The sequence below is a fragment of the Anabrus simplex genome, chromosome 2, assembly GCF_040414725.1.
Source record: "Anabrus simplex isolate iqAnaSimp1 chromosome 2, ASM4041472v1, whole genome shotgun sequence".
Lineage (NCBI taxonomy): Eukaryota > Metazoa > Arthropoda > Insecta > Orthoptera > Tettigoniidae > Anabrus > Anabrus simplex.
Genome location: NC_090266.1, coordinates 1,089,270,024 through 1,089,285,243, shown reverse-complemented (window position 1 = coordinate 1,089,285,243; position 15,220 = coordinate 1,089,270,024). Strand labels below are relative to the sequence as shown.

General features: G+C 35.9%; 1 protein-coding gene across 3 annotated transcripts in view; it reads right to left on the bottom strand.

Annotated features, from left to right (window-relative positions):
* Window positions 1-296: 296 nt before the first annotated feature.
* The window catches only part of Mvl (Malvolio), a 300,000-nt gene continuing 285,076 nt past the window's right edge, over window positions 297-15,220 (bottom strand). For 2 of the 3 annotated variants that reach the window (XM_067142051.2, XM_067142055.2), the window contains one exon: window positions 297-548. Coding sequence is in view for 2 of the 3 variants with exons in the window: in XM_067142055.2 (XP_066998156.1) it covers window positions 533-548 (16 nt within the window). In the remaining variant the exon portion in view is untranslated. The remainder of the gene's footprint in view (window positions 549-15,220) is intronic. The other variant, XM_067142054.2, reaches the window with a different exon arrangement.

Here is a 15,220-nt window from a genome sequence, read left to right as displayed (position 1 = left end):
ATTAGATGTATTAATCTTAAGAAAACTACATTTTGAAACTGTTCAACATTAAATACATTAACCTGCATGTATACATTAGGATAGTTGATTAGCAGTCAATTCCAATACAGTCAAAGGCAGAAGATCTTTCAAACCAGCTAACCACAAATAATTATGTTCCCTAAAAATTACCAGTGAACACACAACAGTGGAATGAGAGAGGACAGAATGTAAGATCTAAGAGCTCTTTAAACTTACTGTATTGGGGTCAAGGGAGGAAATGCTGGCAGATATTCATTAACACTTTACAGTGATATTGCAATCACAGTTATTACATTTAAAATTTGTTTTTATTAGCAGTAAAAAAATCTGTACACCAAGATTAGTCAACATCTCTTAAAAACCTCAGTATGAATCATTCACTTGCTGAAAAATTCTTCTGGCATATATAGTTTCACCAACGTCACTTTAATGTGAATCACAGGAAAAATCACAGCACTAAGTTCTCTTGCCATACAATGTTCAGAAACTCACCCTCGTACAGAAGAGTATATCAATTTCCTTCTACACTATAAAGAAGAAAAGAAATGTGTTAGTTCGAAAATTAATTTACACAAAGTAGATGAGAAGGTGAATAAAAACACACACACAAAGCGAGGCTTCAGAAATGGTGAAGTTTCCAGGTCTGCATAGCATGTGAACAGTACAAAAAATTAGATAAATTATATGATTAGGGGAAAGTGGGGCAGAACAGGGCACTCAATGCTTGAATTAAATTAATTGTTATTAAGCAATATGAAAGTATAATTTCCATTATATAAATGCATTTAAATAAATTATAAGATCGCTCAAAACAGATATACAATTTACAATTGACTTTCATAACCTTGCAAAGAACACTAATTTCCTGAAATATGATACTCATCACATTGTGTCTCACCTATGGGACAAAATGGAGTTTCTAATTAGTTTGTTAGTTAAATCTCATATATGCAGGATACAAAATTTTAAACTGAACACACATCATTATTCATAAAATTCCAAAATATGCATAGCATTTTCAACTGCATTTGTAACTCCTGTACCAGAATTATGGGAGTGTGTGTATTCCGCAACACACTTATAATACAGTCTTGAACCAAATCAAACTCCATGGTTCTACAGTCCTGATAGGCCTTGGCCCACCAAGCAAATGCTGCTCAGCCTGAAGGCCAGTGGATTACGAGGTGATGCATGGCCAGTGCGACAAATCTCTTAGTCACAATTCTCAGCTTTCTAGACCGAGGCGGCTGTCTCGCCTTCAGATAGCTTCTCAATCATTCTCCCAAAGGCTGAGCTGACCACAAAAGAACCCTCAAATCAAGGTAAAAATCCCTGAGCTGGCCATAAACAAATCTGGGACCTCCCAGCTAAGAGGCAAGCTTGCTGCTCCCAGGTCACAGAGCCGGCTTCTAGTCCAGTCTACTTCTGAGAAATTATAACAATTCAAGGAATTTTATAATTCAATCCCATCTTAAATGTCATGGGACTTCATACAAGTAAAACTTAATCAAACGTGAAGTAGGGGCTGAACAGAATTATACCTCGTATTTTGCCCCATAGGCACACACTGATGCTATGAGATCATGGCAGGAATGCATGGAATTTAAGAAAATTAATGGAATTAGAAGCCAACAACACCATAAGAAAATATGTCATCCAAATAAACCTTATTTCTACTTACTCCTGAAAAGATAACACTGAAAATTGCAATTAAATTACAAGGTACCACCCAACAAGCAATAGTGTACAAGTCTTGTGTCGTGGTAGATACCTCCCGAGTCTTCCCACCCCCTATGGCACTACAGCCCTGAAGGGCCTTGGCATACCAAGCGACTGCTGCTCAGCCCAAAGGCCTGCAAATTACGAGGTGTCATGTGGTCACAGAATGATGAATCCTCTGTGCTGTTATTCTTGGCTTTCTAGACCGGAGCCGCTATCACACCGTCAGATAGCTCCTCAATTCTAATCACACAGGCTGAGTGGACCTAGAACCAGCCCTCAGATCCCTGACCTCTGCCCCACTAGTCCATTCTACCCCTACTTATAATTTGCCACCTGCTTTGCTTTTCCTATCTCATGTTTGAAGCCCGATAAATCATGATAAAGCACTCTGAATTCATGTACTTGCATAAAATAGAAAAGGCAACAATCAATGCATAACACTAAAAGAAGTTATTTCAAAGCACAAACCTTGTACCCAATGTCAGCAGTGATAACGTTTTTAAAAGGATACTAGAGCATAGTACAAGGGAACAGTAAAAAAAAAAGACAGAAATATTATGATAATGCCCAATATTTAGAAAGAATTAAAGACAGAAAGAAAGCTAAGAAATAAAGGGAAAGAAAGGTTAAGTTTCATTCATGAACCACAACCTCCAAAATACAAGAGTTTAGCTTGCATCATGTGGAGTTTTTAAAACACTAATTATTCAACCTCTGTTAACTTTTACAAGTGTTTAAAAACACTTTAAACTTTAAAGTAAGGAAACATCTACAGTGGTAGAAATGTTTACTTAACATCAAGCCTTTAAAATTTTATAATTAACTTTGTTCACAAAGAAATTATTAGTCAACTTTGAAAATTAGTAGATGAAGAAATGGGAAGATACAGAACTCTGTTGAAATTAAATGCCTCAAAACTGCACATCACACTCATTTGACAAAGGAGTTATCCTATAACTTTTTCATTTAATGACTTAGAATTCATCTCTTCACACTCTTTAAGGTATGCTTCTAGGTTTACATAATTTTCAAATATTTCATCTTAGAGTAAGCAGAACTTATTAAGCTGTCTGAAATGGTGTTCTCTCTGTTTCTGTAATGATATCTATCATTTTAATTTGCAATCACACATATCCCATTAAAAAAAAATGATGAAGGCAAAAAATATTGTCTGAGTGCATGATTCTAAAATAACATGCACAGAAAAAAAAACTCACATCCGCCCCCTACTTCAGATATTTGGACTGATAATCATGCCTTGAAGCAACAATCACAGACATAATATTTATGAAAATGCTAACAATATCAGAAGGAGGAAAGATTAGTTCGAAGTACAAAATGCAAAGACATTAAGATATCAATTAGAATAGCAATGGTTCAATATACCTGCTACTGCACGATAAACACAGAAGACATAGCAGATACAAAGAAAGGATAACACAATATTCAACATGCATCTTTCACTCTCTTTACCCTCTCCTCCTCCTCCTCCTCCTCCTCCTCCTCCTCCTCCTCCTCCTCTGGTATGCCCCTGTTAGATGTGAGCTGCATGTACCATTATAACCCTATACCAGCCCTCTTGTCAGTCTTAAATCTCTGGCAGTGCTGGGCAGCTAATGGTGCTAACCATTAGGCTACACAGATAGAAAAAAGTACTAATAATAATCATTTAAAGCCAACTGTAAAAAATAATAATAATAATTTCTACCAAGTGGGTGGCTGCGCAGTTTGGGTCACATAGCTGTCAGCATGCATTTAGGAGATAATGAGTTTGAACTGCACTGTCAGGAGGCCTGAAGATGGCTTTCCATGGTTTCCCATTTTTACACCAAGCAATTGCTGTGGCTGTACCATAATCAAGGCCATGTTTGCTTCCTTCCCATTCCTACAGCTTTACTAACCCAGTGTTGCTATGAGACCTATGTGTCAGTAAGATGGAAAGCAAATTGTAAAAAAGCAAGTTTTGACACTAAATGCATTTAAATATTTAAGACTGGCTGCCAGGTGCTTGACTTGAGTGTAAACATGCCATACTGTTTGCTTTATGTTTACATTTTAGCGGCGGTACCTCAGAGAAGATGTTGGAAATGTCTCCCTCCAACTTGGCAGCACAATTCATGACGACGCAACAATGATTAGAGTTTTCTTTAGGAAAAAAACCTGGTGCTTCTCGAACATAATGTGCAGCCTCAATGATCTGCATGACTAAGTTGTCCTCACTCTTGACAAGGTTTCATATGAGAGGGCCAAGGCACTGGACCTCCCACAACTACCCGCCCTTAACAAAACACTGCTTTGATGCGGAAAAATGGGCTGTGGCATCATCATACTGGAGCCACATCGTACATTGGTCAGCCGGTGGCAAGTATTTTAAAAGTTCCAGTAACACCTCTTGCAAAAACGTTAAGTTCTTCAGTCTATCTAGCATGGGTGAGAGGATGTAAGGCCAAATTAAATTATCACCTATTATACCTACCACAAACTGACCACAAAACATTCCTGATGCCAGCAAATGAAAGTAGCATGTAGATCTTCATGTGTCCATACATGATTATTGTGGGCATTGAACATATACTTTAACGTAAATGATACATTGACAGTAAAATACACAAGTCCAGGGAAAGCAGGATTTTGATTGTTTCTGCCAAAAACCAATCGCAACATGCAACCTGCGATGGGTAATCACCTGGGGACAGTCTTCGCACTCTTTGTATATCAATATAGCGGTGAGATACTGCTCAATTCTGTGCAAGGTTCCTATCCCATCCAACCCCAACATGCAAGAGATACACAGCCAGAGCACCTACGTTCGGCCATATACGCTGCATTGTGTAGGGTGCCAAAAGGGTGAAACAGGTGAACTAACCATCATTCAACAAGGAAAACAGGCTCTCATCAGAGATTATGACATTTGACCAATCACATAGCATATTGTATGCGACAAATGCAAGGTGGTACACTCTCTGCTCATCAATGAACTTTTGTTTCTTAGCAGCTAGCCAGGACTGTAACCCTGCCTCATTCAGGCATCTCAAGGCTGTCCTTCAGCTGCCGAGAAATAATGCAGCTTGTTGTACCTGTACGGCGATCATAAATGGGTTGAATCGGCCTCAGCGATCAAGATATCGCTATGTTTCCAATTCGAGACCTGCCACAAATCCAAGTCAGCACGACTGCTTACATCTCCTGATTCTCGAAAATGTCTCATCCAAAGCATCGCTGTACTCTGCAGGATGCCGTAGCATTGTCCAGCCTCTGTTGCATTTAGATTTCCTTGTTCAACAAGAGAAACTGTCCACTCCTCACAGATGTGAGGTCCTTGGTGTGCTATAGTTGCCAGCAGAATGACCTACCTGTGTGTATTAATCGTGGTGGGGGCATCCTGCAATCAGATTGGTTAGCCCACTGTTGCTGCTGATGGAGTGAAGAAAGAAATAAAAAAAAAAAAAGGAAAACATCCCAAACAGATTAAAATCAACCACCTTCTCACCCTGAACCTATGTCTGTACCCATTGGGCTATGGTGCTTCACAAACAGCATGCATAACACACCTATTAGTCCACCTGCTACCTTCCACCCCACTTGCATTTAAGACTGTTTACAGGAAACGGTACTATCTATTGTTTCCCCACACTCATAGATACTCCAGTTAAGACGTTGGCAACTTCTGTATGAATAATGTTTCATTGCCACTGAGTATGGAACTAAGAATCAGAACATCATGGTTGCATGTGACAATGGCATCACTGGCCAATATGGTCAACATTATAAAAAATGGTATCACTGTACGGTAGGACTTACAATTTTTCAGCGTACAGACTTTCTGTTACAGGTCATTATCCCCACGGTTGTTCCATATTGAATGATGTTATTCACAGCAATTATAATAAGAAGTATTTTTTATCCACCTATTCAATACAAATCACCTTTATTGGGTTTACACTTTCATACAATTAATTCTTCTAAGGGACATGTTTCGCTCTTATAAAGAGCATTTTTATCCATTAATTTTAATCTTAAAATGACGTTTGTGAACAGTCGTAAACATATTAAAAAGACAACAGTCAAAATTAAAATTACAGTAGTCTAAAAACCAAATTACATTACGTCTAAAAAACAACATTAAAACACTTCAAAAATGTGATAACATGAACATTTAAAATTATCACAATATCCATTCAAAACCTTGTGTCTGAAACTATTATTGAATCTTCATCTTAAAAACAGTAGTAAATGTTTTTCTATAAAAACAGCACCAAGGTGAACACCAATCCTACGGAAAAACAAAAATTAAAATGCAACTTATGTGACGTGGTGTTTCCAGAATGTAAGTTAAAATAGAGTGCCCACAAGCTGAATTGTGAAAACACAATGATCCATATTGCTTTAAACATAACAGACAGGATGTAGAACGTGTGCAGGAGTCAAATGTGGGCTCTAGTTGAAAATGTTGATCAACTTGTTTACAAATGTAGGTAGTAAGCATACATTATGTTACGCAAATTTGCGAAGTATAGAACGTCGTACTTGACCTCCGACCAATTTATACATATAGTGGAATCTGTAAAGAAGAAAGGGGGAAATTTAATATTATTTCCTAACTGATCACATTTAAATGGGAACTTACTTATTATTAAGATGATAGGTACGTCCTGCTGATTTGGAGTTCTAACTTGTCTGCCAGTTCGGCTCCTAGTATTGTATTTGTGTGGTAGAGATGGTGGGGAACCTAGAGAGGGAGAGGGGAATGGCGGATCTTTCTGCGTTATTGCCGGTATAGGAGGGGCTCTTTTACCAGTGACGGGAGCTTGTTTAAGTTTGGAGAGGGGGTAAAAGGGAATGGTGAGCCTGGCAGGGGCGGTCATTGGCGGTATAGGCAGGGCATTCTTATGAGTGACGGGAGCATGCTTAACATTTGGAGGAGGGGTATAAGCCTTTGTATTTAACAATTTAAACATCTGTTGGATTCCTTTCTGACCTAATTTAACAGTATTGAGTAACTTGGGTGTTAATTCCTGTACGGGACTTTTGACTTCCATAACATCATTGAGATTTTTATCCTTATTATAATTCTGATCCAAAAATATATAAAGGCTTTCCAGTTCGTTCAATAGCTTACCCTTTTCCATACTCCTAATTATCGTCAAATCTTTTTCTATGAAAGTAAAATGGTGTCCTGTCTCTTTCATGTGCATACTCATTGCCGAGTATTTATTTTGTTTTTCTGCATTAGAATGATTCATGTACCTTGTAAAAAATGCTTCTCCCAGTTTGTCCCATATATGAATACCTGCATTCTGAGCATTTCCGTCTATAAACTCCTGATTTCAAGTAACGATGGTTTCCCTGATTAATTTTGACATGATTAAAAAATATAGTTTGATTCGTATTAGAAGTTCTAAAAGTTATGTTTATACCATGTTTCTTGAATGTATTTGTGATTTGGTGAATCATCAGGTTATTATGTGTAAATGTGGCATATTTAGTTTTATTAGTTCTGTCTGGTATCAGATTTGTAGACAGCTTATTTCTAATTTTATTGACTAGGCGACTGACCATTTTGACTTTAAAACCATTTAATTTTGCTAAATTCTTTATGTAGTTTAATTCTATCTTTAATTTATTAGGACCTAGGCACCGAGCTCGATAGCTGCAGTCGCTTAAGTGCGGCCAGTATCCAGTATTCAGGAGATAGTAGGTTCGAACCCGAATGTCGGCAGCCTTGAAAATGGTTTTCCATGGTTTCCCATTTTCACACCAGGCAAATGCTGGGACTGTACCTTAATTAAGGCCATGACCGCTTCCTTCCCACTCCTAGCCCTTTCGTGTCCCATCGTTGCCATAAGACCTATCTGTGTCAGTGCGACGTAAAGCAACTAGCAAAAATTATTAGGGGAGAGTGGAATTCTCAAAGCTTTATAAACCAAACTATAAAGAGATGTCTGTTTTTGTGAACTGGGGTGTAATGACGAGTTGTTTATGGTTATTGGAGCATGTGTTGGTTTCCTGTATATCTGGAATTCAAAAGTGTTATTTAATCTTGTGACCGTTATGTCCAAAAAATTCAATGATTTATTAGACTTGTCTTCCTTCGTAAATTTTATGTTAGGGTCAATCCTGTTTAATGTTTCTAGTATCTCATTCCTATTAGTGATGTCTTTATCAATAATAATGAATGTGTTGTTCACAAATCTTAACCATAAATCTATGCCTCTGATTTTTTATTTTATCTTTGTGTGTTCAATCTTGTCCATGTATATATCCGCCATGATACCAGATATAGGGTCTCCCATTGCCAGTCCACATTGTTGGAAAATTTTACCGTTAAACAAAAAAAAAAATTGTTGTCCAATATGAATTCTAGAACCTTCATAAACTCATTCACTTCCACTTTACTAAGGCCGCTATGTTTGGAGATGTTACTGTAAATAATTTCGACAGTTTCTTTCACTGGAATATTAGGATACATATTGATTACGTCGAATGAGCACGTTACTTGATTGGGTTTCAAGGTAAACTTATTAAAAATGTCGCATAAGTTGACCGTGTTCTTCAAGGGTTGTTCATTTATTAAAAACATAGTGTTTTTTAAGGAATTTATGGATGTATTTAGATACCTTGTAAGTTGGACCATTCCGACAATTAATAATAGAATGGAAAATTCTAAATTCCCTTGGAGGGAATTAGATATTTTTCACCAATAGAGCATGTCAAAAATGTCAAGAAAACATACCAGATGTAAGGCTTTTCAGGTGTTTGCTCTATGAACCAGCGTTTCGTCTTAGGTCTGACACTAGACTCGTATGTTTTAGACATTTTTGACATGCTCTGTTGGTGAAAAATATCTAATTCCCTCCAAGGGATTTTAGAATTTTCCATTCGGAATTGCTAGGCGGGCAATAATTCCATTGTGGAGATTTATCTCCCGTATGCTGTTATCAGACTGTGTCTCTTATAAGGGCTTCTGATAAGTTCACCTGCATACACCCCAGCATCAGTGGGTAGGGTCTGACAGATCTCACTCTGATGAGTCTAGTGTCAGACCCACGACGAAATGCTGGTTAATAGAGCAAACGCCTGGAAAGCCTTACATCTGATATGTTTTTGACATAATTAATAATAGGTCGGATAGGGATATCTTTTGTGTATTTTGGGTAAGGCTCTAGCTAATGGTATGTTAGGATTCATGTTAATGAGTTTCTGTTGGTCCTGTTCATTAAATAAAAATGTTGATTTCTTAATTAAAGATTTTAAATTCAATTGTATTCTTATTAATGGATCCTTTAAAACTATTGTGTAATTATTATCATTGAAGAACTCTCCTGTTTTTTTAATGTACATATCTTTGTCCATTAGTACTATTGAACCCCCTTTATCAGCCTTTGTAACCAAAATGTTATTTTCTATTTTTGTTTTTGTGGTCTGTATTAACTTATGTTGGTTAGAATCAAATTTAGTATCGAGTGCCTTTGCTAACCTATTTAATTTTTTCTTTATTTCTGCTCTAATGTCATTGCGTATTTCATTCAGTAGTTTAGCAATGTTTGTTTCCACCTCTGCCACTGTGTTAATGATATCTATTTCCTTCTTTTTGTTAGGCCAGTTGTGTTTCGGGCCTTTACTAAAGAGCTCCATTTCCCTATCTGTAAACTGTATATTAGTCAAATTTATTATCTTAGGATTACTGATATGTGTTGGAGTCTTATTAGGTGTGTTTGTATCCTGTTTAGGTGATCGTGACTGGGAATCTTTTAGCTGTCTTAGCTTTTTATCTAAAGTCACCTGTTTTTTATCTAATATCCCTATTAGTTTATAGTCCATATATTGTTGGAACGAATACCATTCCAATGGGGCCAGAAATTGCACCACCTTTAAATGGGACTTGTATAGTTGTACATTCAACTGAGTTTTCTTTTTATATAAACCTTTTATTTCATTCCTTAACCAAATTTCATTCACCTTGTTTTGAGTTTTAATCTGATTGGAATTACTTAAATTTCTTCTTTGTGTTGACTTTAAAAATTTTGGAATTCGTTTTAGTTTCAGACACTGTTTTAAAAAGGCTATGTCCTTAGATACACTATTTTCAATCCTGCACACGTTCTATGTCCTGTCTGTTATGTTTAAAGTAATATGGATCATTGTGTTTTCACAATTCAGCTTGTGGGCACTCTGTTTTAACTTACATTCTGGAAACACCACATCACATAAGTTGCATTTTAATTTTCGTTTTTCCGTAGGATTGGTGTTCACCTTGGTGCTGTTTTTATAGAAAAACATTTACTACTGTTTTTAAGACGAAGATTCAATAATAGTTTCAGACACAAGGTTTTGAATGGACATTGTGATAATTTTAAATGTTCATGTTATCACGTTTTTGAAGTGTTTTAATGTTGTTTTTTAGACGTAATGTAATTTGGTTTTTAAACTACTGTATTTTTAATTTTGACTGTTGTCTTGTTAATATGTTTACAACTGTTCACAAACATCATTTTAATATTAAAATTAATGGCTAAAGATGCTCTTTATAAGAGCAAAACATGTCCCTTAGAAGAATTAATTGTATGGAAGTGTCAACACCAATAAAGATGATTTGTATTGAATAGGTGGGTAAGAAATACTTCTTATTATAATTGCTGTGAACAGACTTTCTGTGTCAGCAAGTGAACTTCTTGCTAAAGGTAGCCAATACTATGAATAAACTACTTCTTCCTAGGTTTTGTCATTGGTATTGCTATTAACACATTGCGGACCGGGTGCACTTCACCCCATGCACAGCCCTGTTCCCGGCCACTTTCTAACTACCTCTAAGCTGGAGTGCGTGCATTCAAATAAACTGTCAGAACTTCACTAGCTTTTGAAGGACTACTGTTTATTTTTCTAGTGGCCTTCCTGAATAGATTTTGAAATGCAGGGTATTTCTTGAAATCTATTTCGGCTCATAGTTTTCGGAAATATGGGTTTTTTATTAGGGGATCGGTTGGCCAGTAATCTTCCAGACATGATTTCTTCACCTGCCCTAACAATATACACAGAGCAATATTTTTTTAATTTCCCTGATAGTGATATTAGTCCACTTAATGTTTTAGGGGATACTTTATGAGAATGTGAATTCTGCTCATAGTATAAGTTTGTCTTTTCAGCTACATACTGAAAATATTCCTCACCAATCATAAGTCCTGCTACTTGTCCTATGTTTCCAGATTCATTAGACTATACCTTTATACCAGCAGCACCTTCGAAATCCTATAGCCTATGTTCACTGTTGCCCATAACCCAGTTGTCAGAAAACACTACATTCTTTACAATATTTAGAATGTTTACACCCGCAACACAATTATCAGACTTGTTCTGCGCTACGAGTGTTTCACACCTTGAAGATAAGACTATATTCTCGTCATCACTTGAAACATTTCCGTTAGAAGATATTTCATCATCGAACTCTAAATATTCAGCATCACTTAGATATTCGGAACCTGTATCAGCACATAATTCGCGAATAATTTCATCTTTGTCTAAACACGTGCGATCCCTGGGCGCTGCCATCTTGCATGGCTCATCGAACTTTGTAAACATGTTGTCAGGAAATGCAAAGAAAATCTATGATATGAAGAATACTCGAAAAGAAATGCGACTATCGATTGTGTAGAACCATACATAACAGAGTTCTATCACTCCGGACCTCCAAATAGTTCCCGTATATCTCAAAAGATAGCACTAAAGTTCAGTCTGCTGGGTCTGCTGCTAACACGAGATAACTCGGGACCGGTCCGCAACGCTCGGCTAGGCAAACACGAGTTTTCTCGGGACCGGTCCGCAATGTGTTAAAAGCTATGTTGATTGGTATCTATCATGCTGTGATTTTATATTACCATGGATTGTTTATTAGGCTGTTCTTTTTACCAATACAGCACTTCCTGGGGTTAGCCTTACTTTGCAGAGTTCTGAACAACTTTCCTTACCACCAAGGTGGAACTCAACGAAGGGTTCTTTCCTCATGTTGCTTGCTCCAGGACAGGATATCTAACAACGTGTATTAAGAAGTTCTGGAGTAGCAGACATTCATAGGAAGCAATCATTTTCAGAATCATATGACAGTAATTTCATTTCACGATGCTAGGAAGAAATACAAGTGTTGCTCGTCAATTTTTGAGTTTTGTATTTTTTTCAAAATGTACGATACTGCTCCATACCCATATTCTGAATTTGGATCTGGAGACACGTACTTAATCCAACACACCTAGCAATAAAAAATGATACACTGAAAATTCAGTACATTAAACCAACATCTGGATATCCCAAAGTCTCAGCCCTGTACAAGGTGCACAGTAAATGGTCAACAAAAGTGTAATCACATACCTGCAAAGAAATTTTCTTGTCAGTGACAAGTAAAACAGCTAGTTTATTGTAACACCGGTAAAGGTTAATATTAGATAATGAAGTGTGACATTATATACTCTTCCCATATTATAACTATTCTTATTTTGTGTTTATTACTAAAATTACTTACAACAAATATTTGGAAGTTACCAGTACATAAAAATCAGGTCTCTGTTAATGACTCCTGAATACAGCCCAGATTACATGTAATTACATATTCTGTTCCCATATATGTAGCTACAAGAAAAGCTAAAAGGACCATTATGCTAGGCGTTTAAACTTACATATTTTTACATTTCTATGCATAACAAATATTTTGATAAGTATTAAATATTTTAAATATTTCAAAGGTTATTGAACATCTGAAAGAAATCACAATTCTTTTTTCACTAATTTTACATCAATTTAAGTTTTTTAATTAAACACTTGAAAATAGTTAAAAAATTAATTAATAACTTAAAGTGAAATATTCAGTCAAAGAACGTATCCCTTAGCTATGTTGATGGTTTGTACATCCCTTAAGAAGCAAGAGTACAGTGTGAAGGGTGGGTCAATGACATGTCGGTGCTACTACGGAGAAAGACACAAAGTAAAAGTATGACAAACGTATTGGGTGCAACTCTGTGAAAATGAGAACGTATCTTCCAGTATTATTCCATATTTGAAATACGCACCAGTGACTTCATGTGAAGTGAAAGGTCTTTTTCTATATATACAACAACATCCTACCAGACAGAAGGCATTCGATGATTACAGAAAATGTAGAAAATAATCATTAACTGCACCCCGAAATGAAAATTAGAGTCTGAATAATGTTTGCACTTTTAATTTTTTTGGGTTTGTTTTCTTTTCTGTGTACAAGAATACATAAAATTAAGCTTAGGTATTAGGTTACATACGTTTAATAATTACATATTTTATCAATTTAAGCTACACATTTATGTACGTATTCCTTATTTTTTATTCTACATATAATCTGGGCTCTACTCATGAAGCAATACTCGCTTAGACAAGACCTGAGAATGTTATTGAAAATTTCTTAGGGACTAACACCCAGATTTCAAAGTGTTACAGATGCAGTACAAGTATTGCATTTCATGTCTTCAATGTCATCAAGACTTTTCTCTGACAAATAACGAGATTTCAGGCAGAAAATTATATCAAAAATTTGAAAATTATTATTAAAGCCAGTGGGATGAAATGATAGTCGATTTTTGTTGATCTCCAGGGAGCACAACTTCCAGAACAAAAGGAATCATTTTTGAGCAAATGAAGTTAGTATGAGAACTGTAATACACCAAATTTAAATTTATATATTTGTTTGAACAATCTTAATTTATGCACTATATTCACTTTCATTTTATGATTAGTAGCTTTCCAGTACTAACAATTTATATATTGTATGTTTCCATAAATGACATACTGCATTTCACAGAGAGTTTAATAGAAATGATCAAAAATCTATACACATGATTGGTAAAATCTGACTTTAACCCAGGAATGGTCACACTGTCTGGTGTCATGCGGTTGATTGTGGCTATAGATTTTAACACAAACATTTCCTAAAAGATTTAACCAATTCACTCTGATTTTGGTATTTTCATTCTTAAAATGCACAGAAGAAAATTTTTAATTATTTATGACTTTTGTTTCCTTCAACATACCTTTCTTAAATACACATTTTTACAAAAATTCCGTAAAACTTTACATATTACATTTTATTCATAAAACTGGCAAGGTACCCGTGCTTCGCTACAGTATTATACTGAAATTTATAATTGAATGCTTAACATTTTATATATAATCCACCAAAATTCGCGATGTGACGGCAAAGTTCCTCCCATTTTCAATCTTTCTTTCCAGCAATCAATTTTGTACTTCCCCGGCTAGCTCCAGGTATTCCGCCCGGTCAGTTAGGTCCTAAATCTTTGCCATCTTTCCCTAAAAGCACTTTTAACATGGGTCAAATCCTTGAGGAGATCCAGCGAGGTGTCATCTTGGGTACTTTGGCGGTACTGAACCTGCGACCGGACTGCATTCACAGTCATTATCCGACCAGGACCCGTTTCCAGTGCGGTCCACACATTTTGATGACTGTCCAGAACATTATTATTAGGGTGAGTGATATTAGTTAATTTAGGTTATTATTATTATTATTATTATTATTATTATTATTATTATTATTATTATTATTATTATTATTATTATTATTGTGCAAGACTGCTACTTGGTGGTAAATTACATCTGCTGACAATGTGACCAGCACCACTGTTGCGCGTAGGTAAATGCGCGGGATTTATGGCGATACGAATGATATACTTCCGTGCATTAGGCTACTGACCTTATTATAGAGGTGAACAATTGCATGGTCAATATCATTCCTATTGTTTATTTCAAATGTGTTTAAATTTTTATTCATATGCCAGGAGAATCTACTGTAATCTAATTTTAAGGTCTCCAAAGGAACAGATGGCTCTTGACAACAAACCCAGGAAAGATTAAAAATGATCGGTTTATGATCAGAATCAAATACATTATGAACAGTAAAACAAATTCGTCTCAACTCATTTTTCACCCCACTGCCGTTAAAATTATTTTCCCCTCGCCTCAAAAAATATGGCATGTTTCTTTATGTTTAAAGAGAGTTCAAATACCAATGTTCACATCTGTTACCTTCAGTTTTGAGATATAATTATCCCCATTAAAAAATTCACTTTTTTCACTTCCTTTCACACTCTCCACTTAAGTGAACTTTCCAGAAAAATACTTGTTTCTTTATTAGTAAAGACTCTTCTAAATGCCAATTATCATAAATGTAACATCTTCAGTGTTTGAGATATGCGTCCTCATAAAAGGAATTCAACTCCTTTTCACCCCCACCCCAAGATAATTTTCTCACAAAAATGCGGGTTTTTTCGTGTTTTTAAAGGAGATCCAAATACCAATTTTCACGTCTGAAACAACTTTTGTTTTTATTAGATGTAAGTATCCTCATACAATTAATTAATTTTTCAATTCTTTTACCCTGCCCCTCCTTTTATTGGATTTTCGGAAAACAAAGGAATATGTGTTTCTTTAGTTTTAAAGCAGATTCCAA